General features: G+C 53.9%; 8 protein-coding genes across 8 annotated transcripts; 3 read left to right on the top strand and 5 right to left on the bottom strand.

Moving 5' to 3' along the window:
* Positions 1 to 919: 919 nt before the first annotated feature.
* Positions 920 to 1,756, top strand: PG986_014869 (uncharacterized protein; the record flags this gene model as incomplete). The annotated part of the gene is made up of 1 exon (XM_066851091.1): positions 920 to 1,756. One exon carries the CDS (start codon positions 920 to 922, stop codon positions 1,754 to 1,756), a length of 837 nt encoding a protein of 278 aa, XP_066693329.1.
* A 429-nt stretch (positions 1,757 to 2,185) lies between these two features.
* On the bottom strand, positions 2,186 to 3,595 carry PG986_014870 (hydroxyindole O-methyltransferase; the record flags this gene model as incomplete). The annotated part of the gene is made up of 4 exons (XM_066851092.1): positions 2,186 to 2,323; positions 2,398 to 2,718; positions 2,786 to 3,271; positions 3,365 to 3,595. The coding sequence occupies 4 exons, from the start codon at positions 3,593 to 3,595 to the stop codon at positions 2,186 to 2,188; spliced, it is 1,176 nt and encodes a 391-aa protein (XP_066693330.1).
* Positions 3,596 to 5,618: 2,023 nt separating this feature from the next.
* Positions 5,619 to 6,603, bottom strand: PG986_014871 (uncharacterized protein; the record flags this gene model as incomplete). Its single annotated transcript, XM_066851093.1, is given in 3 exon segments — positions 5,619 to 5,933; positions 5,944 to 6,311; positions 6,399 to 6,603. The coding sequence occupies 3 exon segments, from the start codon at positions 6,601 to 6,603 to the stop codon at positions 5,619 to 5,621; spliced, it is 888 nt and encodes a 295-aa protein (XP_066693331.1).
* Positions 6,604 to 7,302: 699 nt separating this feature from the next.
* PG986_014872 (uncharacterized protein) lies at positions 7,303 to 8,593 on the bottom strand (the record flags this gene model as incomplete). The annotated part of the gene is made up of 3 exons (XM_066851094.1): positions 7,303 to 7,792; positions 7,847 to 7,983; positions 8,051 to 8,593. The coding sequence occupies 3 exons, from the start codon at positions 8,591 to 8,593 to the stop codon at positions 7,303 to 7,305; spliced, it is 1,170 nt and encodes a 389-aa protein (XP_066693332.1).
* A 441-nt stretch (positions 8,594 to 9,034) lies between these two features.
* PG986_014873 (uncharacterized protein) lies at positions 9,035 to 10,357 on the top strand (the record flags this gene model as incomplete). The annotated part of the gene is made up of 1 exon (XM_066851095.1): positions 9,035 to 10,357. The coding sequence occupies one exon, from the start codon at positions 9,035 to 9,037 to the stop codon at positions 10,355 to 10,357; it is 1,323 nt and encodes a 440-aa protein (XP_066693333.1).
* Positions 10,358 to 11,302: 945 nt separating this feature from the next.
* PG986_014874 (F-box and WD-40 domain-containing protein CDC4) lies at positions 11,303 to 13,547 on the bottom strand (the record flags this gene model as incomplete). The annotated part of the gene is made up of 3 exons (XM_066851096.1): positions 11,303 to 11,533; positions 11,610 to 11,689; positions 11,747 to 13,547. Coding segments are annotated over 3 exons (2,112 nt in total), but the record flags the coding sequence as incomplete, so codon positions are not given.
* Positions 13,548 to 21,282: 7,735 nt separating this feature from the next.
* PG986_014875 (pyridine nucleotide-disulfide oxidoreductase) lies at positions 21,283 to 22,840 on the bottom strand (the record flags this gene model as incomplete). Its single annotated transcript, XM_066851097.1, has 2 exons — positions 21,283 to 22,582; positions 22,785 to 22,840. 2 exons carry the CDS (start codon positions 22,838 to 22,840, stop codon positions 21,283 to 21,285), a joined length of 1,356 nt encoding a protein of 451 aa, XP_066693335.1.
* Positions 22,841 to 23,738: 898 nt separating this feature from the next.
* Positions 23,739 to 25,535, top strand: PG986_014876 (insulinase; the record flags this gene model as incomplete). The annotated part of the gene is made up of 2 exons (XM_066851098.1): positions 23,739 to 23,877; positions 23,980 to 25,535. 2 exons carry the CDS (start codon positions 23,739 to 23,741, stop codon positions 25,533 to 25,535), a joined length of 1,695 nt encoding a protein of 564 aa, XP_066693336.1.
* Positions 25,536 to 25,933: the final 398 nt, after the last annotated feature.

Below are 25,933 nucleotides of genomic sequence, written 5' to 3' on the forward strand. Positions count from 1 at the left end.
CTCTGTGGTTTCATGATTTTTGCATGACCATCTAACGAATGGAACGGCAGAGGCACAACCAACATGCATATCATATATCTCCTTGCAGCACCCCCTTGCCTCGTTGTCACGGTATACGTACAAGGGCCGAAAGAGCTACCTTTGACATCACACATCTATGTCAGGTAGCTCGTCTTGGACATTCTTTCTTAATAGTACGTTAAACCATGGTTCTTCTTGGTTTAAACCCGATTTCCAACTCCAATGGCAATTTGGGCACTAGTAGCGGAAGAAGGGTTGAAGTGTTGAGTCTGCCTGCTACTGCCTACCAAGTGTTCCCACACTACCCAACTCGGGTTACATCCTAAAAGGCAACCAACTCTCCATGTTAACCCGAACAGGAGGATAAATGGCTAAACGTTAACCCCATGACTCCTCCCCGGCCAGTCTCAGAGATCAGAGATACAATTTTCCATTGGCTTGTCCACTAGGGGACGGCTGCTAGGCAGCATTAGCTGCCTCGGGGCGCTGTACCACCAGATCTCGGCCAGGTGAGTCATGCGCCCGGACAGACTGGCTGGTGGCCAGCCAATCATATCCATTTGCTCGCACTCTTACACCAATACCAAGATGCATCATCACGCTGCTGGTGACTCTTCAACATAAGCTTAGCTACATGTCGATGAAATAAGGGTCCAGCCCGACTGGGATCTGGGGTGATCGAGACATTGGGGGTCTGTTGGTATAAGAGCTCCCTTCGCTCACACGTAGATCCCCCAAGACCATTGAGGATTTTCTTTCAACAACAAGGCATATACGCATGATCAACATCTTGCCCCTGTAATACATCAATTGAACCTTGAAGCAGTATTGCAACTTCCATATTCACACTCGCCCCCATTAGTGCCGGAGCCCACGCGTAGTCTTGTCCATCACCATCATGTCACGTATAGGCAAACCCCTGACCAAACCCCAAGCCAAACGGCTGGCCCAGTCCCTCCGCCCCGCCGCCGTGAAGCGCATGCAGATCGACCTGAGCCTCTACGACGCCGGAAACGACGAGTACCGCACCACCTCCCCCAAGCGCGCCCTGTCGCGCCTCGGCAACCAGGTCAACCGGACCGACCGGCTGCGCAAGACCAACACCGCCCGCGGCCCACGGCGCTCGTGCGGACGACGCTACTGCATTGGCGGTGGCATCGACGACCAAGACGACCACCTCTCCCTCGCGCGTAGTGACGCCCCGTTGCCCGGAGACGGCTGCCGCAACAACAACAACATCAATAACGTGAAACCCCGCTTGGAGCGCCAGGAAGCTTTCCATGGTCCTTCCGTGGGAGGAGGGTTCGTGTCGTCGGATGACGTGGTGGAAAATGATGCCGATTTGTATTGTCTCGGTCTACTTTATGATGGCGGTGCTGGCGACGAGGGGAATCGCGGTGCCGGTTTCAGTCTGGACGCCATAGCCCATGACGAGCCCCTTTATGCCGTCCGCCTGTCCAGACGAAAGCGGAAAGGGGGCAAGAACAACAACACACCCATGTATACTCCGGGGACTCCGTTGCATGTCATCCACGAATCAGTGGAAGATTCGCTTTACTCCATGAGTCCATCTGTACTGGGGATCTATCTCGTTGGCGGCGGAGAAGATATAGAGGATTGGTCGTTCATTCCTCTTCTGGTGCCCGAAGGTTCCAGCACTACTGCAGATACAGTATCCGTTGACGGAGTCACCACTCCATCTACGGAAGCTTGGGTGGTCTTGGATGGAGTGTGAAGTAGGTGGATGTTGATGTACGAACATGTGTACGGATCTAGATGTAAGGGTTGAAGTCGGGCATTGCGCTTGCTTATTCGGTGGCTTGGCTGTTGAAATGCCTTTCTAGGGCTCTCTCACAAACTGCTTTTCAATGCCAGCCGAAAGCTACGCGTACCTCTGTACGATTGGATAAATCAGAAAGTGAAGATTTGGCCAGCGTCACATCTTCTCCGATGCTACTTGGATCTCGCCTTAGGTGCGTTCTTAATAGTAATACACATCTACCACCTAAATTTGCACTACTGAGAGCAACTTCTAAAATTATTCAAAGGCAATTATACGGTTGGCTCTATGTGATCTGGTCTATATCATCCCATTATAGGCATCAGAGTAAGTTATTCGTGGATCAGCGACTTAAGTAGCTGCTTCTTGCCCAGACTGCCAACCTTACTCAGTCAACTCCACCTTGATCAACGCCAAAACACTCCCAATCGGCTGAGAGACAGTCGCGGTCTTGAGCCTCGGGTCCGCCCTCTCGAGAATGGTCTCCCAGTCCTCGAGGGCACGCTCCTGGCTGTTGAACATCTGTGTCATGGTCAAGTCGCGCACCCGCACGACGCGCTCGACCGACCGGGGCACCGATCCGGGGGCGTAGGGACACAGTCCATAATGACCATGTTCGAGTTAGGGTTGGCTTGCATGGCGAGGACGATGGCACGCAGGATCCGGACGCAGTTCTCGGCGTTCCAGTCGTGTAAGACCAACCGGAGCAGGTAGAAGTCGGCCCCGACTGCCGGGTTGGGTTCGAAGAAGCTGTGGGCTTGGTACCGGATGCGGTCGGCGATGCTGGCAGCGTTCGGGGCGTCCGCCAAGATCTTGGGCCCGCCCTCGACGACTTCGGGCAGGTTCTGCACGATGAAGCGGAGTTTGGGGTAGGCTTGGGCCAGAGCGATGCACGAATGGCCTGTTGAGCCCCCGACCTGGTCGTACATAGAAGGTGTCAGAGAGTTAATCAGAATAAGCCAATGCATCCTGGGCTATACTGACATCAACAACAGTAGCGTTCGGGTTTCGATCCCACTCGAGGCCATTCACGAGATGCTTCATATGGGTACCCTGATTCGTGGCAAGCGCCCTCATATGGCCCGCAAACTGCTTATGCAGTGCCGGGTTCTGCCCCAGCCGGTCTAAAAAGGAGACATCGTGGTAGAAGGCGATGTTGTACGCCGTGCGCGTCCTCTCCGTAGCCAAGGGCCACCGCTTGTGTGCCTCGGTCATGCCGGCCGCCACGGGGGTCAAGACGTCCGTCGCGTACGCGGCCCAGTTGCGGTAGTCCTCGCTCGTGGCGAACAGCGCCGACGTGGCCGAGTGGGAGACCTGCTGCGGTATCTGCTCCAGGAAGAGCCCCGTCGTCATCGCCATGCGGACCACGTTCTTCAGCCGGGTCTCGGTGCAGCCGGCCAGGTTGGCTAGACCGGTATACGAGATGGCGCCCTTCATGGGCACCAGTCTCAATATGTTGAAGTGGCGCAACTATTGCAGGCATGCGATGTACTGGTACTAGAATCGTTGGGGTGAGCATGCTTGCTTGTACGATAGATGCCATTTTCAGAGGCGTTCACGTACGTTTGTCTGTATGTTGATCATGTAATCGCTGGGCCCCGTGGCAAGTTGCAAGAGCTTCAAGCACTGCTCCATAATACGTTCCCTGGCCATTTGTGCTTCCGGGGGTGCGTCTTCTGGGATGACAGAAGCGGGACAACTCCTATCGAAGGAAGGCTGCACACCCCCGGTAGACCGGATGTACTCGCTGAGCGCTTCGACATCGCTGGCAAGCTTCCTGGCCAAATCCTCCATTGGGGACGACTCTATCAAAGCATGAGGCGAAATGATGGTTGAAGATATTTTGGAAACGCAAAATAGGGAGATGTAGTAAGGTATGTGATGTTTTCGATAACCGAAGAAAAGAGCACCGATGTTGTCTTATATCGTTTCCCACTCCTGATTCTTCCGTTCAGACGTGGACTCAAGGGTATAAGTAGGCTTCAAGTCATCTTAATGTTGCTGCACACTAAATAACTGTCACATCTCGGTCTTGCTTATCCTGCTTCAGATCTAATGTTTCGAGCTTGAAAATGTCTATGATAGTCTGCGAGGAGGCGCATGATAGACAGGGCATGCCAAGCGCCCAGTCGAGACCCTACCTCTTGGACGATGGCAGATGTTATACCGCACGTTGCGATGTACGAATGCTTCATCGATGAACTCAACCCCCAAGACAGAGTCAGACGGAAGTGGACATTGTAGTCACTTCTCCAAGAAACCAACGGTCTGCCATCTGATCACCGAAAGCGTAGATGCTCGATTGCGGCGTACATCATCACACCATAAAGCCCGGGGTTCGAGCTACTGGCTTCACATATAACTACAGTTAGTTATAGGGGGTTGAAATCTTTCGCATCATGAAACCGACTATACCAAATCGAACCGAGCACGGAACCATCCGTCATCTTATATCTCTTGTGTCAGTCCAGCGGGCTGGGTAGTCTTCTACGAAGGCCTGGAAGGAAAGCTTCTACTAACAAAATTATTAATGGCATATGTCCAAGCCTCCAGTAGGAAAACTCGTCCTCCAGCAACACCCAGGGCCTCCAGTAATTGGTCGCGCCGAAAAGGGAAATTCGCGGAAAATGATGAACGAACATTGCCCCTGTTTAATTTCAACCCTGGCTTGGATCCTCAAAGAACTGTCGTCGTTAGAACTAGCAAACATCCCGAGAAGCCGGTGGTAATGTCGAGTTCCGGGATTCACTCCAGAAAGGTCTCGACGTCGCCAAGCCGGTGCCCGCGGACCGGCTGTGTCCTTTGCGACCCTGCGGGAAAGCATACAGGGACACCAACTTAACCAACCGTAGTTGTTAAATCCAAGAGCCGGTGATCGCTTGGTGCGAGAGCCCGCAGTTCTGTCCGGGCCTGCCATTTTACTCTCCATTCATCACAAGTAAATCGGATGAGGCGGACTCGGACTCGGGACTCGTCCGATTAAAAGGCAGAGCGGCACCACGGACAGTACCTACCATCAGGGACACCAGCCTACGGTCTGGATCATGCCGACATCACGGCGAAGTATTCTAATATAGACAGTGACAGACGAGTGATCGGTCACCCTCAAGGAGTTACTCCGTGCCGAGGCAGTCGCCGCTTTGCTTTCGCCCAATGTTCTGGGGAAAAGAGCTAGGTCTGGACCTGCAGCACGAAACAGAAAATGACGGCGACACAGCCAACTGCAGCTGTTACCTTCCAGTCACCTTGCCCTACAATGACATGCCATGACGAATAAGGAGAAGAAAAGGGGTATCATGATATAACACTATTCGTCCCTTCAGGGGTTTGATTCTCTCTCCATAGATAACTCATGAAGGTCAAGTCCAAGCCAAGAGCACGCAACCTCCTCTCTCCAAAGCACCGCCTTCTGCCATTGACAATTCCTAATACATCCCGGCTGGCATTGCAAAAACCCGCAGAGGCTATATCTTGCCGGAGAACATCCAGCTGGCCCTGCAGGCCGGGACTAAAAATACGGCACAGCTTCATGGGTATGTGTCGCCGCTACTCTTTCGATGTTTAAGACAGCCCTGGCTTGAGAACTTCTCAGCACACCATCATCCAAGGTATGTGAGGATAAAAGTGTAGGCCTGATATGTTCATAGCATGCCGCCATATAACCGTTTCTGCCTTTGGTTGAAACGGACAACCCGGTTCCAAAGGACCAATGGGTGAAATCCAAAGCGATCACTCTCCTTGGATAGCCCAGGCCCTAGTCTGAGCCCCACCAGACACTGCAATGACCAAATCATGTCCTGACAAGATGGGCTTAGACTCAACCGATATGCCCACCGGTACTGCCAGTGCTGGCCGGCCTCGGCGGTGGTGTAGGCATACCACTCAACTCCCGCTCCATGGCCACACCGCCAAGACCACCGCCCGTACCCGGGTGGTGCCCAGGGATGCCGCCCTCCTCGCCCTCGCTGTCCTCCCCTTGCTGGCTGCTGGAGCTACCGAGCCCCGCCGCCGCCTGCTCCGCCTGCTTGCGCTCGACCTCGCGCAGTCGCTCCTTCTCGACGGGATCGACCAAATCATCATCATCGCTCCAAGCATCCAGATCATCGTCCGCAACGTCGGGCATCGCAAGCCTCTTCCAGAACCGCACCCTCTTGCCGCCGCGCGCGCGCCTCGACCCGCCGCTCCTTGCGGTTCTCGTCCTCGTCGTACTGCTTGCGGAACTGGCGCAGCATCGCGTTGGCGCGCCCCGCGTGCTCCTGCATCTCCCAGATCTGCTCCCGCAGCCTCGAGTTTTCGGCCCGCGCCTCCGCCAGCTGCGCCCGGTACGAGTGGTGCCACGCCGAGACGTCGGCGATGTGCTTCTGCTTGTAGGCGTGGAAGTGCTGCAGCAGCGTCGAGAGCACCCGGGCGTACGCGGTCAGGAGCTGGTAGTTGGCGTCGCGGCTCGTCTTGGCGCGGTCGAGGGCTTCGGTCAGGACGGAGATGATGGTGTCGAGGTTGGATTCTTGCGCTGTTTATTCGGTAACACCCAAGTCAGCATCAATCCGTATATGCAGAAAGAAACCACAGAATTGTCGCACGGTCGGTGGCTACTAACATAGTATCTCTTCCGCTGCCTCTTGGAGCACCTCATCGTTGGTGAACTGTCGCTCTCGAGCTCGACTCCGTACCCTACCCAGGCCGCTGACGATGTCTTCTGTGACACGTCTGTTCTCGGTGAGTTGTTTCGACAGGTCCTCGACCATGGCGTAGATGATGTTCAGCTCGGCCTGGTGGCCGGCGGGCGTTGGTCCGACTGCCATGGCGGCAGCCCCCTCCGGCACCTCCTGGTCCTCCCTGCATACCTGTGTTTGACCCGTTTACACCATTCATGCCAACAGACAAAGCTGTTGTGTTGTCTCTGTTCGGCCAAGGATGTGGTGGGTTGTATGCTGCGTTTGGGTGTGGTGGGGTGGGAGGGGGAGTGGACAGTGCAAGCGACTGTCGGAAACCGGGCAAATGAGCTGTCAGATAGAAGCAGCGATTGACTTGCGACTGTTTCTCGCGACGGCAATCTTTCCAATGTCGTTCCTGGCCGAGGGTGGGTGGTTGGTATGTGAGGTGGTGTTGTCAATTTGTTGATGTTGATATTGGCATTAATTGAGGTGAGGCTTCCGCCAGGTCGCCAACAAGTAGCAAGCAACCAGCCGCCCGGGACGGTTTACAGGAGTGGAGCCGAGCCAGGAACCGTCTCGCAACCAAGCCGCGAAGCATGCCAATCATTATAAGTAATCCTCCGATACAGCACACGTGAAATGGATTGCCGACATATTCCACAATGTTTTAATGTCTACATTGGCTGGTGGACTTATGCCAATGTTCGCAGATGGCTAAAGAATGAGAATCAAGTGTTGGTATAAACCGGCTGAACATTAGATCATTTCGTAGTCCTACTCGGTCTTCTTGTAATATGCAACACTACTCAACGTACGTTAAGCGTATCTGTTCTCCAGGCATCTTGATTATTTCTTGCTCTTGAAGAATCCTTTGCTCTTCCCCGTAGGCGCGGGCGCACGACCTCTCCGCAGAAGCTGCTCCTTCATCCTCCTGGCATTGTGGTGCATGCGCGGCGCCTGGCTCTTATCCCCCTGATCGGCCAGGACTCGGTAAACCGTAGACCCCACGACCTCATCCTCGGGGCGGCCGCCCTCCTTTTTCAGCGACTGCACGGCGTCCTCGAACTTGATCTTCTTGGGCCTCCTCTTTCCCTCGTCCTCGCTGTCCGAGTCGGTCAGGAACTCCGCCGGCAGCTCATCTGGAAGATTATGCCGATCAAGCTTTTGTTGGGCAGTGGAGCGGCGTGCAGCCTTCTCGGTCTCGAACTCTTCCTCGTCGCTTTCCTCTGCGCCTCTCTTTTCCCTCCTGGATAATTGTGTGCGCTTTCTCTTCTCGGCTTGCTCTTTCATCATTTTATCCTTCTGCTGGCGTTTTCGCTTCTGCTCCGCATCATGTCTGTAGTTTGGGTCAGAATTGGCAGGCCATTGTGTCGTGTAGGGAGTTACATACTTCTCTGCCGCCTCGGCAGCTTCGCGCTCTGACTTCTTCGCCGCCTTGGTCGCAACTGACGTAGAAACAGCCTCGGGGGCTTCATCGTCATCGCTCTCATCGTCCTCTTCGTTGGCCTCCTCCTTCACGTTGGCAGCCTCCTTTTCAGCAGCGGCAGCGACGTGTTTGTCCAAATCGTCATCGTCGCCAAACACGACGTGAGACCCCCTTGGCTTTGGGCGCGGGCACAGGGCTGGGCGCTTCCTTCGCCGACTTGAGATCCTTACGGTCGCGCTTCAGCTGCTGGCTGGCCTCCTCTTCCAATTGCTGCGTAAGCATGGCGGAGGGCGTGACAAGCGCCGACGACCCTTGCTCCCCCACTGCGTCGTCGGATTCCTGCTGCTTGTGTTGTTGCGAGTTGGCGACCGGGGTTGAGTCGGCCTTCTTTTCTGGCTCGGCGGTATCTACAGTGTGTGCTTCGACGCTGATGTGGTGCGAGCCGTCCTCGTTGTCCTCGTTCTGGACGCGCACGGCCAGCTTCTCGCCTTTCGGGGTTGCTTTCTTCCTTCCCTTGGGCGTCGCTTTTGCTTTCGTAGGGGTCTCTTCTACGGGCGAGTCTTTCTTCTCCAGACCGGCTGCAAGCGCGGGCATGTCGATGGTGGTTTTCTTCGCTTCGTGCCCTAGACCAGGCGACAATATGCTTCGCTCGGGGGACGTCGTGCAGGAGTCGGCATACTCTTTCGCGCGTCTTCTTGTGAGGGGCGCCATTTCTGAAACTCAACGGGGTCGCGATCGCAAATGCTTTAAAACTTTGATATGGTCGATTGAGTACCTCCGTGGTATTGCTGACTGAACCTTCCTTTAGATTCACCTTACTTTTTGAAAAGTTTTAGTGGGGCGGACAGGCTAAGATACAAGATAGCACCCGCTGTCCACTGTGGGGAGCCTATGCTTAATTGCATATGGGGATTGTCTACTTGGGATACGACTGTGAGATGAGCGTGAGTGCCGGTCACATTGATTGAAGCTTCAGTGTAAGAGAAATGCTCAATTGCATCAAGACTATAACGACTGACTTCTTACAGATGCAAACCCTCAGGATTGGGCACTGAATCCCAGGTTGACCAAGTGTAGGGGACATTATTTCTCCCTGGGCTATAAAGGCCCCGGGATACCCTCATCAGTCTGGTTAGCTTTGCCATGAGCGCCATGAAAGCGCTGCCTCTCAGGAGGCCGTCCGCATTGCGGCCATCTGGGCTGTCAAGATGTCTTCTCCAAGGAAGCTCTCTTGGGACCATAATACCCATACACCACCACCTTGCCGCATCATCATGCGTGCGTTCCCTCTCCTCCACCGCACCAAGGCAGGACACGAGCCGGCGCATCGCCGTCCCGCGCCTCAAACCCGCCAACTTCGACGACCCCCAATTCACTCTGTGGGACATCCCGCCCCATGCCGTCCTCGACGCCATGCTCGCGCACCCCGCGACGCCCGCCTACCTATCGGGCATGACGAACGTGCAATGCTACGACCTGCTGCGGGAGTACGCGACCCTGACGCTGACGCGCGCGGACCCGGCGCGGGACTTCCGCGAGGTGTTCCAGACGATGCTGGAGCACTGTCGCCCTGAAGCAGAAGCAGCAGGCCGCCCGGACCAGACGCGCGCCCTGCACGCGACCCTGCACAGCATCGCGGCCATGCTGCTCCAGGGCCCGCCGGGCCGCGTCTCGCACCTGGCGCTGCACATCATGCACGCGCTGGTCAAGCTCGACTACCCGCCCAGCGTCCTGACCCTGACGCGCATAGCCCTCACGAGCCGCAAGCTGGACCAGCCGCAATTCGCGCCCGCCATCGAGCGCTTCGAGAGGCTCGTCAAGTCCCTGGCCGCGTACCGTCCTTCTGCCGCGAAAACAGCCAAGAAAGGGAAAAGCGGCTCGGAAACGGATACTGCAGCCGGCACCAAACCAGATGAAGAGGACGCCGAACTTCGTGCCTGCGCCTTCACCCTCAAGGGCTTCAAGATCCTCGCGATTCATCAGGGCCGACCCAAGCCGCCAGAGGAGCGCTACCGCGAGGCCCTCATGTATTTCGAGGCGGCATTGGGTGGCAGTCCTACAAAGTTATCCGCATCATCACCGCGCTTCGACTGGCAGATCTCATGCTTGGAAGAAATGGGCCATTGCTACGCAAAGCTAGGCGACACCGCGAAAGCCCACGCGGCCTGGAAGTTCGCGGCCGAGGAACTCGACGACAAAGACTGCATGGCGCTGTACGCGCTTCACGCGCTCCAGCCCGACGATCCGGCGCGCGAGAGGCTACTCCTGAAAGCCGCCGTCAGCGACAGCAAGTTGGCTGTACACGAGATGAAGAAAATATATCACGAAAAGGTAGAAAAACAGATGAAGGCAGGTATGAAAGGAAAAAAGGGGAAAGGGGAAGGGAAGGTCTGGGATCTCTTGTTACAGGAAGTGATACGGGACGAGTGGGAGAAGTTGGCCACTCCTCCGCCTGCTGCAAACGGTTCTAAATGATGATCTCGAGCGTGTACTATATCCTACAACAGTTTTATCGCATCACGAGTTGTCACTGCATGTGAAATTGCTTGCCAGAGTTTGCATATCACTTATTCGATCAGCTTGTACACACCCAATATATCCTATTGGACTTCCAACCCCCTTTCCTAAACTGGCCTGGAAAGCTTCGTGGACTACACCGTCCGACTGCTGTCGACATGCGGCGAGTCCTGTCTTCGTGTCAGGTACCATCCCGTTGAGAGTGGAGATGTAGTCATTGGTGAACTTCAACTGGGGACTATTGTTTGTTAACTATAGCCAAAACGGGAGCATAAAACAATGATCTCAAGCCCGAAGCAGTTCAATCGCGTAACTGAACCCTGTCTTGGGACAAGATGGTCAGTTGTGATTCCCGTTACCAACATCTCTATCATCCAGGAATGGGCACTCAAAAGGGGGTATATCAGTCGCTGAAAGTCTTGGTACGGTTACGAATTGGTAGTCGATTGATGCTTGGCATCTCTCGCTTCAGATGCACAACGATATGTCCTCCCCGATTATAGATTTGCGAACTATTTCATCGCAAGCCCGTTCTAGACGTATACACATGATCCCCTGCCTCACTCCCAGACCTGGTAGTTGGTTTGTCGAAGGCACCGAAATAATAACCGCTTTGTTCCCTCCTGGAGAATGCCCCATATCAAAATTCATGTCCAGGTCCCGAATTCTTTCTTTGTTCCCTATACGCCAAATAGCAATGGTGCCTGCCCTCACCCCACTGCGGGATAACATGATGCTAATAATGTAGATACCAACAAATGCCAATTTACATACCCAACGCCCTATTCATGCAAACCCTGCCGATAAAGTGAGATGGGTCCTAACAAACTATGCCAGATTGCTAGTATTTGCTTGTGGGTGGCCTTCATCGAAACAGTCGGCCAATAAACCACGGTGAACAACCTAATCGTCGTGGAAGAATGTTGTATTGTGGGATGGGGCCGTAGATGGCCCAGCATCCCGCATATCAACGTCTTCACTGCCCAGGTCCTCCACGGGTTCTGAGGTAGGTAGCCCCAATGTGGACTTCCTGTAGTCCACGTTGAGCGGGCGAGCTGCTTGCTTATCGAGCCTTTGGGGTAGTGAAAGCGGCCTCTCGGCAAAGGCGTCTTCCGGGGGAGAAAACGACCACACCTGTAACTGGTTAGAAAAGCTCAAAGTTGAAGGGGGTATCGACCGTCGTGTTGGGCGGTGATATAGCAATACATACCTCCATCATCACGCGGCTGCCCCGATTGGCAACCGCCACGCACTTCTCGTCCTCGAAGACCACGCGCCACACGGATTCAGCTGAAGAGAAGTCAGTGTGAGCCGGGACCGAATTACCGCACATATTAATAGACATACCAGTGATAAGCTCACGCACGAGATGGCCCGTCTTGACATCCCAGACCTTAACCCGGCCATCACTTCCACCGCTAACAACCCGAGTGTCATCAAATTGAAGACTCGTGACACTGTTGTCATGTGCTGCGAGTCGATGGATCGGGCACATCTTTTCAAGTGACCAAACCCGAACAGATCCATCTGAGCCTCCCGTTACCAAGGTGTTACCCCTGAGCTGCAGTTGGCCGACAAGAGACGTATGACCCTGCAGAACAGCAATCGCCTCGCCCGTGTGAGCATCCCAGACACGCACGCTGGTGTCTAGACTGCCGGTGACGACACGCTGACCGTCGAATGCAATGGCGTAAATCTGACTGAAGTGTCCGCTCAGAGTATGTAAGCAGCGGCCTTCCGAGATACTCCAGATTTTGGCAGTAGCATCGTAGCTCCCAGAGACAACAATGTCGCCTTTGATCTCAAGGCATCGTACACTTGCTTGGTGACCGACAAGCACATTTCGACACACTCCTTGTCGGATATCCCAGACACGAAGAGTAGTATCCCTCGATCCTGATATGGCGGTGTTGGCATCGGACATCTTCAGGCAGCGCACAGTGGACGTGTGGCCACGGAGCGTGTGTAAGCAAGAACCAGTGGCCATGTCCCACACTCGCACATCCCGGTCGCACCCACCGCTGACAAGAACATCCTCCCAGGGGACCATGGCCCAAACACCCATGACGTGGCCCTGAAGTGTCCGTAGCGCGTTTCCTTCCCTATCAAAAATGTGTATCCGGGCGTTATCCAAAGCGACTACAATGTACTTGGGGGTCAAGTGAAGACTGGTCACAACACGGCCATCTTGGGTGATGGTCCGCGTGGTGTTCCGACCACCCGTCCGCCACGCTGATTCGACCAGATAACGCTGTTTGAAGTGCGATTTGTAAGATCTCAGCTTAGGTCGCATATGTGATATTGAATCAGACGCCTCGGTTCCATCAAAACTGCGGGTGTGTTGATTCGCGGGTGCTGATGTAGGAAGAGCCCCAGGAAAGCTGTGGTTGGCGTATTCTGGGTCTGTCAAGGGTACAGCACTCGGCCGATTCGCCGCATAAGAAGGAACCCCGTAATAGACCTCAGATAGCCTACGCCCATAATCATGCTTGACGCAAAGATTCCTCCAGGTCACATCATCGCTGAGCAGATCGCGCCACCTCCTGGAGACCTGCGAAGCGCGCGCCAGCACTTGGGGGTCGTCAATAAAGGAGAGAATCCTTAAGCAAAGCTCATCCGGCAAGCTCGTAAAGGGGTCCTTCTTCAGAAGAGGGCTCACGAACTGGTGCACAAAGCTCAATTGCTGTGTCGTGCACATGTTTAAAAGGTCGGCCAACAGCCTATTCCTTTGAGGGCCGGAACAATTTTGGAAATGTTGGCGCACATGGGCAAGGAAGTAATCCTCGTCTTCAGCCGCATCGCTCCAATCTGGCTGAGCGTGGGTTGGCCCAGGAGAAGCAGCGGGAGTTGGTGGAGGCGGGGGAGAGCCGCCTGTTAACTGCTGGTCGAAATCCGGAGCAGGCGTGCTCATACTGGGAGTCGGAGGCCCTCGGGGCCTGGGTTGTGCCATTTTGTCCATTCTGTGGTTGACGATTGGGCCTTGAGTTGTATTTAAGGACAATTCTTCGCTCAATATACTCCCTCGTCTCTCTGAAAAGCTGAGTGGTCTGCCGCCGTAGCCTGCCATGCTCCCTATCCGTGGACAAGGTCGGTAGACAACGTTGTCGTCGTTGAGCTTGTAAGCGCTAGACGAAAGCCCATGAATTTGCTGATCGAATCAGAACAGAAAACAGATGGCCCTGGTGGAGGGTTATGGCAATAGTCGTTTTGCGAAAAAGCTTTCGGTTGCGAGTTGATCGAGTCTGGATAAATAAACATCAATAACCGCCACGTAAAGTTCAGATGAAACCGCGTCTTGACTCTTGAGGCGCAAGTGGGTATTCCGCAGTATGGAAAACTATGTGTCCGCTATAACTGACGAACAATCAGGGGTTGGGCAGTTGAAGAAGTTAACACGCGAATAATCAGCATACCTAATGACGGCTTATACGCTCCAGACGACCAAGATGGTATATAGCAAAATCAGGGATGGAAACAAGCCAGATGACCTCCCAATAAAAGAAGCCACAGACACGGCCACTGGTAGTCCGGGCAGTAGGCGAGAAGAGGATAGAAGGGGGCAATGTATATTGTTTCAACGCCGGCCGACGGGTATGCGAAACTCGGTGATTTCGAAGACGGAGCGACGGGCGGGACAGGACATATGCAACAAATCAGTCCAAGTCAATAGATCGTCGGCAGTATTCGAAGGCAATCAAAATTGGATTAATGTCTTAGAGTGGTGTCTGGACAGGCAACGGATGCGAAAGTGGCACGCGAACCGGACAATGAACCGTATCCGTATCTATCGCTGGCAGTATTGCGACCCGAGGGGAGAGAAGCAAGAAGATTTGGGCTCGATGACCACAACAGTGAGGCGACACAGGAAATGGGCGGCCGGTTGGATTGATGGGTCAGTATCGCAGGTCGTCCAAGACTGGCTGGCCGGGTGGCAAGTCAAGTGGTCGGTCGGGGGTGGTTTTGAGTAAGCACCGATTTGTCGGGTTGGATGGATGGGATATCTTGCTTTGGCGTGCAACTCTCAGCGAATGGTCGCCCTTAGTTCAGCTCAAAGTATATTGGAGGGGGGTGTTGTATGGTCGAGGAGACAACGACTCGAGTTGAGTCCGGTATATCTGCAATCGCAGAGAGGGAGAGTCGAGAAATGAATGGGGTTTGTCAGGAAGTCAGACGGACAGACGTGAATGGATGGATAGAGTGGACAATGGGGGGCCCCCGGACTGGCTGACTGGCGCTGACTGCCTATCCGTCGCTGGCACTGGCTGACCCGTTGACACGCTTTTTTCGGGGCAGCAGCAGCAGCAGCAGCAGCAGCAGCAGCGAGAATGAGGGAGTCTGGGAGTGGGCTGTGAGCTGCACGGCTAGGCTAGCGAGGGCGCGAGCGAGCGCTGAAGAAGACCTGGGAAGTCACCTGTACTTGGCTTGGGGGTGGGCTTGGCGGCCGGAATACGTGCAGGCCACGCTCAGTCCAGCGCCACGGGCCAAGTACCGCGTAGGGCCTGCTGGGTGCCTGCTGGGTACCTGCAATACCTGCGATACCTCCCTACTGCATGCATGGGTGCTAGTCGTGTAACATTGAGGCATGGAAAAGAAAGGCCCCACCTCCTCTAGCCGCTCTTTTTTCCCATGGTGGATGGGTGATGCACTTTACGCCGAAGCCTCCTGACAATATTGTGTTGGATTCAGTTGCGGAGGGTTACCCTATTGTTTCAAACCCCCAAGCGTCCTGTTTGCAGTATAAGTACGGGGTGTAGCAATCACCAGCGACTTACGTAGCACGCTGTTTCCTCTTGTCGCATGCTGTCTTGAGTAGAGTGACTGACGGGAGAGGCAGGCAGGCCTCAGGAACGAGGAGCGGGAGCGAGAGGGAGACAGCACCTGCAGCTTGACAGCAGTCGCCGGACACTAACACACCCACCGCAAACAGCAGGATCCCTCCCTCACATCCCTCAATGCCGTTGCAGGATGATGAAAAGGTGCCTGGATCCTGGGATTCAGGATTCCAATGCCGAGCGAGAACAAGCCTTGACTCGTCACACAGTCCGCATTTGCTTGTCCGCATTTTGACTCGCTTCATCGGGCAAGCAAGGTAAGGTGTTCCTCGGCCGGGACTGCTCTTGCTTGACCCTTGCAGATAAAATGGTCCTGGTTGATGCAATCTGGATGCAATGTCGCCAAAGCATGATTCGTCCCAGCTACTAAAAAAGACGGGAATCAACGACGACGAAAAAGGAAAAAAACAATAGACCGGACCACAGAGACAACCTGCTGAAAGACCAACACGGGCCGCAGATAGTACGACGTCCGTCACAGCGACGCGACCGACCATTCCCAGAACGTGCAAGCTACCGGCCCGTCTGCGAATAAGTGACTGACAATTCCAAGGCAAGTCGCCGCATCATGACAAAATCGCCCCGTCCATAGCGTAGCGCGGCAATTGCAAGGCAAGAAAAGCTGACCTAGCGTTTGCGCCATTGCAAATCCACCAGGGGGAGAGAGACATGAGGGAAAAAAGCATTTCTCACTTTGAACAGGATTCAATAGCCTTTCTGCGCCGTGACCCGGAGATCGAATACTTGGCCCGAGCCTTCCTGATCGTGGGATTGTTGCGGCACGATGCATGTCCTACTGTACCAATGCCACCTTGGTCGCAGAGCCGCCGTCGTGAGGCCTCTTCCCGCCAACCACCTGAATAGCTGTATTTTCTCCGTCGCTGCTTGTATGCTCAAAGCCTGGAGTGTGACGAGATCATTGCCCCTTCGGACCAGACATAGTGCTTTGACTGCCGCCCATGGATGGAGTGTCCGAGTGTGAGGTGTAGCCCCCTGGACCCTGGCATTGGCCGGTCCCTGGCTCATTTGGCTCACCTCTTCAGCGAGATGACATGCATCAGCCGGGAGAAGCAAAAAAAGCAAGCAGCATCAAAACATCAGCCCATTTATTAACCAATTTCGATTTTATTTCCTCAACCACGGCTGCATGGCCCTGGATGACCCCCTTTTGACTCTTACGAGCATAATCGCCCGGGTTTCAATTTCTGCTATAAAAAAGAGCAAATCCACGATGCAGTAATGAGATCTACGCGTTCCCAAGCTGTATGCCGTATGCTATACATTGCCGCTGGTAGGGGAAACGCTGTCCGTCCCCCAGATTGATAACTCACAGGGGTCTCGTTTGCGCCCGCCTGAGCTTACCCTGTTTCGGCCGTCTGCAGCACTTGCCCGATGCACCTTATTTCCTATTTCCTCTCCTGTCCACCATCGCTTGAATAAGCGCCGTCTTGGGGAGGTCTCGAGAGGTATGCCGCATTTCGCGTACATGCAAAGATACCATACAAAGGTCGGTGGGTTTTTTGGAATGCCCTGCCCCGCCCGCGGTACCGGGCCCCTCTCTATGCGTGTGTCGAGGCCGATACGAAGGCTCCTGGTGAGACTGGAACGCTTTCCACACGCACGCGCGGGTGCTTCCATTGCTAGGTGAGAGAGCTCCCGCCATGTTGCTGGTTACTACCCACCCCGGCAGACAGCCAACTTGCCCGTTTGTACGACCTCGCTCAAGCCCCTATCATGTCGTTTAACAGGCTGACCACCTTGACGTGAGGTGAGATATTGATCTTGTTATGCTGACGTATGACGCCCCCGGCTCTCGGTTATTATTACTTCGTGATGGTACCAACTGGCTGCTCTTGCTCCTCGTCGCGTATGTGTTCCATCGCTTCCGGTCTATGATTACGGGTCACTTTCAACGAACAGTAACGGTATCATCGAAGTTGATATAGCATGCATGTGCCACACTACATATCTTAGGTACCTTGTGAAGGCAGAATTTCGTTTGAACTTATCGGTTGAATGACGAAACTGGCCATCTGACATAAGCCTTAGATACGTAGCTAGGAGGGCCGGTACATGTATGTCTGTCAGCAACAGGGTACTCATGCACAGCTGTACAGTCCACCAAGCCTGTGTTAGAAAAGCCGTGAGAAGATATCTGACGATTATCGTCATGGGTGATTTGAGTGGCAATGCGACAGCCGTAGATGAAATAGTGCTAGCTGTTTTTAGTTTTGATTGTCTGCTAATGGCCGTTTGCTACGTTTTGATTCATATTCGTGGCACCGCCTAATATGGTATCTGCCAATATTCGAGAATATTGGCCTGGTTGTGCTTGGCAACTTGCAGTCAAACATCCTAATACAACCAACCACCTTTGTGTGCTCGAATCTCGTTCCTCCAGATGGTATCTTACCTCAGTCTTTGATGGATGGTAGATCGTGGAGGTTCCCCCCCACAGTCCTCCATTTGTACTGCTTGGAACTCAGCTAAGGAGGGTTCGCCAATCCACTCTCTGGGTAGTGTATGGAGCCTCGAGGCAGCCAATTGCATCAGACCCTGTATACAAGCAGTCACTTCTGCGCTGAAACACAGCATATCATGAAGAGAGCGCTTATCCTCATGGCACTGGCATGGGAGCTGAACCAATACAGAATGTTGTCAGCAAGATACGGTGAGTCAATACCGTGATGATAGTCCAATCTTACTGGTTTCTGACCGATAGCTATCGTTGTGATATAACGTAGGCATCTAGAGTCTTATAGGAGCATTCACACGCCCAGCTTATTCGTACACATAAACAGTAGGTTTTTGCCCAGCGGAACACAGTATATCAGGTCTTATACCGCAAATTGGCAGAAATATGGCGAGCCTGGTGTTCGCCACCTGGCTCTTCCCAGTATATTTCTGTCTCTGGTACTGGTGTTATTGGCTCAAGCACTTGCCTTTTCGCCCAATGCGGCTAAGACAGCCCTGTTCTACGAGCACTACCGGCTGCGAATTCTGACGATTTCAAGGGGCCGATGACATCGTGGCGCACAAGAGCGGCCCCCTTAGGCTCATGTTCAAATGGACCCCCTGGCCTGCAGATGGTGACCAGTAAAGCTCTTTATAGCTGGCGCTCAATCCGTGGCTAGGACTTAAGTTATACAAGACAAGTGGATGGATGCGGGCTTCTCGGCTACAACTGTTCTGCTTCGCGAAATACTCCTCGACGGTGTTTAACATGACTACCCACGCGAAACTGATACGCTCGCGTCTATCATCCATCATCTCGCAGAACACATCAAGCCATCTCCCCTCCTTACGATCTCCGGCGGCCTAGCTTCAAGTCCCAGCTGAAGACGGTGTGTTTCTTTTCCCCCAGCCAACTTTGAAAGCGAAGTGACTTTCCATACCTCCTTCACGTCCTTCAGACGTACCAGTCTCTTCTGGCTTAGACAAAACTTCCCATTGCTCGTCATCGGCTTTCTCAGAGTCCTGGTCCTGGGACAGTGCCGAGGTATCGGAGCGTGTTGTGGCATCGGTTGCTGTTTGGTCTCTTTAGCCATGTGTCTCATCAGATATAATGGGCGCAAACAAGCCCGAGGGGAACTACTCTTGGAAGCATGGGTCTCGACTCTGCTCTCGGCTGCTGCAGAAGCTCCTATTCCACTCACGTCCTTTTTGTCGTCATATGAAGAAGCCTGAGGTGGGGGTTCAGAGTGCCTATCGGCGTCGGTCCCTGTCATGGTCTGGTCAGACGACGAACATGATACAGTGAGGGAACGGTGGTGAGCAGTTACCAAAGGGGATTAGACCTCCTTTCTGTGCCATTTCTTCAGCTGTGACCTTTCCCAGGTCCGTTGATAAGCTCTTTGAAAGTCTCGAGTGTAATTCTGAAGATGTGGAAGGTTCGAAGGTCCTAGATATGATCCTTTTCCCAATAGAACTAATGACGGATGTGGTCGGTTGCGTATCACGAACCGAACCAGATTCTGGTCCTACCAATCAGAACTGCGTGATTTATCCACTTCCCCGCCTATCTGCGTCCAGATTACCAACATGATGGGAGTGGTTCGACGCCTGGGTCGAGGGAGGCAAGAACATACGCAATGTACTTTGACAAGGACCATTTGCCCCGATTTCATATCACTGGCTGGCAAAGGATTGCCGGTTGGCTAGATGACCATTGCTGTCTTTTGATGTCAAATCGACTTTCGTGTCTTCGCCTCACCCCCCATTCTGACTGCGGCACAGCATAGGTCTTCTGCCCCCGAGCCTGTCGAAAGTAAGTAGGTACTACAGGCGCATAACCGCTGTAAGTGGCAGCAGGCCCAACAGTAGGGGTGGGGGACAACCAGCCGAGCATTGAATACATGCCGGGAGGCCAGCGGGTAGCTAATAATTCCCAATCATTGGCCATTCTATCAACGGTGGTCGAGTGGTATAGGTTGTTTGTGTACGTGCTTTGTGTGTAATCATCTCAGCTTCGAGACCCATGCCACAGTATCAGCATTCGATTCTGCCAGCTAGCAAGTACTTGGGAGTAATCATCCTTCGGGACCCATGCCATAGTACAACAAGCAGCTCGACCACCCATTCTTTTTTCATCTCTTTCCCCCTGTCCTCTTTGGTATACTGACAACTCCTGACGGGCGGTGCTTGCGTTCACCTTCTACACTTGGCCACCAACTCTTTCTTCCACTTTCTTGTTCAGCAGCCCCGTACAGAGTCCACACACAGCACATACACGGCGTGCCTTTCCCATCTCAACTACTAGAGGCCCAACGTACCCAACCCTTAAAGCCAGCCCTTTCTCGAAATCATGGGCCTGTTTTGCTGACTTCCCTTATTTAAAAGAGAAGTGAACTCTGCTCGTCCAGGGCCTTCGCCGTCGTCGTGTTCACCTTCAGTTATGTTACCGCGTGGAATCCCAACCCATACGCCGGGGAGATAGTAAGGCAGGGCACATTCACTTCACGGTACAGCAAGGGCCGGGATATAATTGTCGATATCTTGTGTTCTTTCCACCATGGGCCGTTATCACACTGCTCCTGTAAGTGCCTTCTCGACCAAATGTAGCATGGCTGATTGCGGGCCACCGGGTAGGATGACAGACTATCATCTTGTCTGTCCTACTTTCTGGGTCTTCGCTCAACCTTGGAATGCGGGTTCAAACTTCTTAGATCCTGCGGGTTTAGTTGATGCCTGTCTCATCATGTGATGATTGTTTTCAGTTCCAAACCTGTTTATAACCAGAGGTTGCTAACGAACCCCACCATCATGAGTGTTTATACCAAGGCCTCGTGGGCCTCAAATGACAGTATCTGCGCCGCTTGCCAAGTGAAAGCTCTCCTCCAATAATAAAATGTACCAGCTGGGGCGGGAATGAGGTCATCGTGACTGGGTAGAATGGCAGTGCCGCCAAGCTCACGGACGAATGTCAGATTTGCCCAGGTCACATATTTCAAGTGAGGATGGACACTGTCCCATATTGGTTTTCGAGGACGAAAGCTGGTGGTGCAGCAAGAGAGAAGGAATGGGGCAGTCCCGCCAAGTTGCTTAGCACTACTACTCCCCACAGTGGCTGTCCCGGGGTTTTGGGCGATCATGTTGAAGATCCATACTCATAGCCTCGGTAACATTCCGGGCAAGCGCTAGATTCGACGGTGGATTACTCATCTTACTTTGAGCAACATGGGTTATGATTGGGCATCTGGGTGAGGGAAGCCGGCTCCGCGAGGACTGATGGTGGCGATTAGAACCGTTGACGTTAATCTAGAGACGGGGGATCTGACGATGGGATACTTGACTATCAGTGGGACAACTGGCGGTAGCTGGTAGTAATAGCGGCACACTAAGTCCCACGATAGTAGTTATGGAAGTTAATTTAAGCTGTGTAGTATTGCTATACTTCCTTCAAATGAAGGGATTTGTTTGTCTATCGATTGCTCTCTATCTAGGTATCTTGCTCTATCTGACTGTCTATACGCTAACGCTCTATATCTCTATATGCCATTGTGTCACAGGGGAAAAAAGTCCATCCTTTACAGATTGAATGATCTAGATAATCTAGAATCTCGAGGTGTGTCTTCCGAACAACCAGGTGATGCACCAGTAGATGGGCACCATGATCTTGTTGCGGACACTCATGCTCTTGGTCAAGTACGCAGTGCGCCAGAGCACCCAGGCGGTCCAGCCCTTCATCTCATCCGCACTGCTCTGGTGGATGGCCTTCCAGTTGCCGAGGTAGGCCATCGTACCCAAGTTCCGGAACTTGAACTCCGTCTCGCCCACAGTCCCCTTGTTGAACCTCTTGGCCAAGTAGGCGGCCTTCTGGCTGGCGACCTGGGCGGTGGCCGGCAGCGCCTGATCGGTAAAAGCCGCGCAGTCGCCGATGGCGAACACGTCGGACATGGCGCCGGGATTCGGATACGTGTTGCCGTTCTCCGGTGGCGCGTCTTTGGGGACAACGTTGACGCGCAAGTAGTGATCAGTCAGGATGGAGCCCGTCTTCGGGTTCTTCTGCAGCCTGATCTGCTGATTGCTCAGTTCCTCGTTTCCGACTGCGGGCGGGCAATCCAGCGCCTTGCTAGTCAACTTCTCAATAAGCGGGTTTTGCATCAGCCCGGTCGACCAGACGACAATTCCTGCGTGGACTTCCTCGTCTCCGTACTCTTTGATGTTCAACTTCATGCAACCTTCAGTCTCCTCGTCAGGTCGTATCCGGGTCATGTGATGTTGTGTCTTGACTTGAATGCCCTCTCGCTTGAAATGGTTCATCGCATAGTTCGCCAGGGTCTGGTCGAACATGGGCAGGACCTTCGGGGCCACGTCGTAGACAGTAATAGCTACGAACTTCTGAAGTGTCGGGTAAAGTTTGGCCAGGTCATCTCGGATCAAGTCGTGCAGTTCCGCTGCAAATTCGATTCCGGTCGGCCCGCCGCCGACAATAGCGAAATGCAGCAGCTTCTTTCGCTCCTCGTCGGACGTCGTTGGCAGCGCCGCCTTCTCGAACAGCTGAAGGACCTTCAGCCGGATCCGGCGCGCATCGCCCACGTCGCGGAGGAAGTACGCGTGCTCCCTCACGCCCTCGATTCCGAACGTCTGGCTGTAGGAACCGCAAGCAATGACCAGCTTGTCGTAGGGGACTTCAAAAATGGGGCCTTGCTTGATGGGCAATTCCGGGGACTTGTGCTTAGCGACCATCTGGTTCATTCTCGAGCGCATGTCATCCGAGACATTTGCCTCGACGCGGATGACTTTGCGGTTGAAGTCGATGTCGTCGGCCCATCCCTGGTGGAAGTGATCTAGACCGAGTCTCCTAACAGACTCGAGGGTGGCACGGAACTCCAGAGTCCCGACTGCGGTGCTGGCTAGCAAAGGCGTGAAGACGAAATAGGATCGGGGGGCTGATCATGACCCTTTCGAATTTGTTAGGGTCCAGAGTTCGCGTAAAGCCATAGCCGGCCCAGCCGCTACCAAGCACAACAACTCTCTCCTTTTTGTCTATGATATTTGGTTAGAGCGGTTTCTCGGACATCACGGCATTCCGTGATGTTATGACAACTTACTTGTCGCTTGCCCCTCTGTCACTGTGCTTGCTCGGCGCACGACTACACCCGAGCATTGTGTGCTCAACTTAGCTGCAAGTGGATTTAGTAAGGATGACGAGTGGCTAGGGAGAGCCCGCCCCAACGAGGCGGCTCGGCAACTTGAGGCTGTCAACATTTCTTTAGCAAAGAATATAAACAGAATGAGGAGGCGTATGAAAGACTTGTTAGCAGGTCGGTCAATGTATAGGCCATTTGAACCCCGAGTGACGGAAGCTGCGGGATTATGTATGATGTCAACCTGATCTATGGATGACAGAAATGAGCCAGGGGGTTGTGACACGATAACTGGACGGAGCGGCTGAGCGGGACTATTTCGTGGAACTCTCTCTTTTTCTTGCTTATATTACCTCGCCAGCTGGCTAGCTGGGAAATGCAGGCCTCACGGTTGCTAGCCGTGGCATCTTGTGGTCAGTACAAGGCCTCCGTTCAAGCGTTATCTTGGTCCGGCTCCGAATAGCATCCATTGTTTCTCCTAGAGTACCCGATTTTTAGTTCCTTGAGTCCGCGACAGGCCCCACCACGGCAATTTGTGTGTGCAGGAACCTGGCAGCCCTTCAAGGCGTTGGACGAATGAGACTGGCAGTATTGTTATTGGTCTTCGCTGGGCCGCATATGTCTTCTTGATAGAGACCCAATATTCAGAAGCAAATTTAAAAAGGTTCCATGGTGCGGAAGGGCGAAGAGCGAGGAAGGCAATACTAAAATATGTCGATCCGGCGTCTTGGGATCCTCTCGAGTTCGGCGGTTCGGGGCTGTCGGCGTTACCGATAAGCCCGATACCATTTTTCGTGGCCATGGCCATGGACCCAACCAAGCACTGGCGGAGCTGTCAATCAATTGAGCTTAACTGAGCCTCGTCATTTTCTTGTAGATTAGCACAACCGCCAGCCCACACCCACCCTGACAGCCAAGATGTTCCGGGCGCATGGCTCTAGATCGCTCAGAAGAGGGCTCTCCTCTTCGCTTGCTACAGCCAGCAGAGCATCTCAATCATGGACGGCGCGATCGCAATTCAGGGCACTGGCATCAGTCTCAGTGCCCCCCGCCAAAGGTACGCACGTCACGCAACGAGCGAGCGCATATACACTGCACTGCACTTGCGTAGCGACAACTTACCCGGCATACTGACTGTTGCACACATAGGAAACCACAGAATTGGATCAGATAACGACTTTACCGAATGGTGTGCGAGTAGCATCTGAGGCGCTTCCTGGCTCCTTCTCGGGCGTCGGTGTCTACATCGAGGCCGGCTCGCGATTCGAGAATGGCTACCTTAGCGGAGTCAGTCACCTGGTGGACCGCCTCGCCTTCAAGTCGACAACGAAAAGGAGCGTCGAGGACATGCAAGAGGCCGTCGAGTCGTTGGGAGGAAACATTCAATGTGTCTCGTCGCGCGAGTCGATGATGTACCAGGCGGCGACCTTCAACTCGGCCGTACCTCTAGCGACCGAACTGCTGGCCGAGACGATAAGGCACCCGCGAATCACCGACGAGGAGATGGGGGAGGAGCTGGCTACCGCTCAGTACGAGATCGAGGAGATTTGGAAGAAACCCGAGCTCATCATTCCCGAATTGGTCCACCTGGCGGCCTTCAAAGACAACACTCTGGGCAACCCGCTTTTATGCCCCGCGGAACGGTTACCTGAAATCAACGCACAGGTTGTCAGGGCTTACAGAGAAGCCTTCTACCGCCCGGAAAGAACTGTAGTCGCATTTGCTGGCGTGCCGCATCAGGAGGCCGTTCAACTGGCCACCCAGTTCTTTGGTGAAATGGAAGTGCGTCCGCCCCTGTCCCGGAGTGGGTCGGAGACTTCCATCGGGTCAGAAGCTTCAGCGAGCAGCACGAGCTCTTCTACTTCGTCGTGGTCTGGTGTAACTTCAAAGGTATTGCCTCTTTGGAATGACCCAGTCCTGTCTCCGACGGGCACGGCCCCGGTACTCCCGACCCAAGAGGCATTACGAGCCCCTGCAAGCTACACAGGCGGATTCGTGTCCCTCCCGAGTCCAACGACTCCCTCGAACCCGATGCAGCCCCACTTGACGTCTCTTCACCTCGCCTTCGAAGGCCTGCCTATCGATTCGGACGACATCTATGCTCTGGCCACTTTGAACACGCTCCTTGGCGGCGGCGGTTCTTTCTCGGCCGGTGGGCCCGGAAAGGGCATGTACTCGAGGCTCTACACCAACGTCCTCAACCAGTACGGCTGGGTCGAGCAATGCCAGGCCTTCAACCACTCTTACACGGACTCCGGCCTCTTTGGAATCACAGCCCTGTGCATTCCGGGCAAGACGCAGGCCATGCTTGATGTCATGTGCCAGCAGCTGCGTGGGCTGACCCTCACGACCGGCTTCCAGGCACTGGGTCAGGTGGAGGTGCAGCGCGCCAAGAACCAGCTGCGCTCGAGTCTCCTGATGAATCTGGAGAGCCGCATGGTGGAGCTCGAGGACCTGGGCCGGCAAGTCCAGGTCCACGGCCGCAAGATCCCCGTTCAGGAGATGTGCCAAAAGATCGAGAGACTGACGGTGGAAGATCTTCGCCGCGTCGCTAGCGAAGTCCTCGGCGGCACCGTCGTGAACGCCGGTAAGGGCAGCGGCTCTCCGACTGTCGTTCTGCAGGATATCTACGATCATACTACCACTTCTGCCAAGAGGATGACGTGGGAAGAGATCCAGGAGAGAATCTATAGATGGGGCCTCGGCAGGAGGTGATTTTAAAATCTTCACCTGCCTTTTAATTCAACCTGACGATCAATGAAATGAGTCAAAATGGATAAAGATGGATGGATGATGTGGTGGGGTGGTATATTTCAAAGATCACGAGACTACATCGCATACACTCTATTGATGCTGGTTGCCTCTTGCGAGGCCGGCCTATAGGGGCGGATGATGACGATATTGCATCTGGGGGAGCCCAATCATTTCCCCCTCTGGCGTTGGGAGAAGCCGTGTACAATATCTCAAATCAGATGTACATCATTTGTATTATAGACAAGATGGTTAAATAATGTGAGCACCTTTCAGGTCATGAGCAGTCTAAACACTACGTACGCTGCACAAAACAGTGGCGAACGCTGCCGCTCTGGAACTGAAGGTTGTCGTAAGGCCTA

The sequence above is a fragment of the Apiospora aurea genome (assembly GCF_038362705.1).
Source record: "Apiospora aurea strain CBS 24483 chromosome Unknown utg000010l_segment0_segment0, whole genome shotgun sequence".
NCBI classification, from domain to species: domain Eukaryota; kingdom Fungi; phylum Ascomycota; class Sordariomycetes; order Amphisphaeriales; family Apiosporaceae; genus Apiospora; species Apiospora aurea.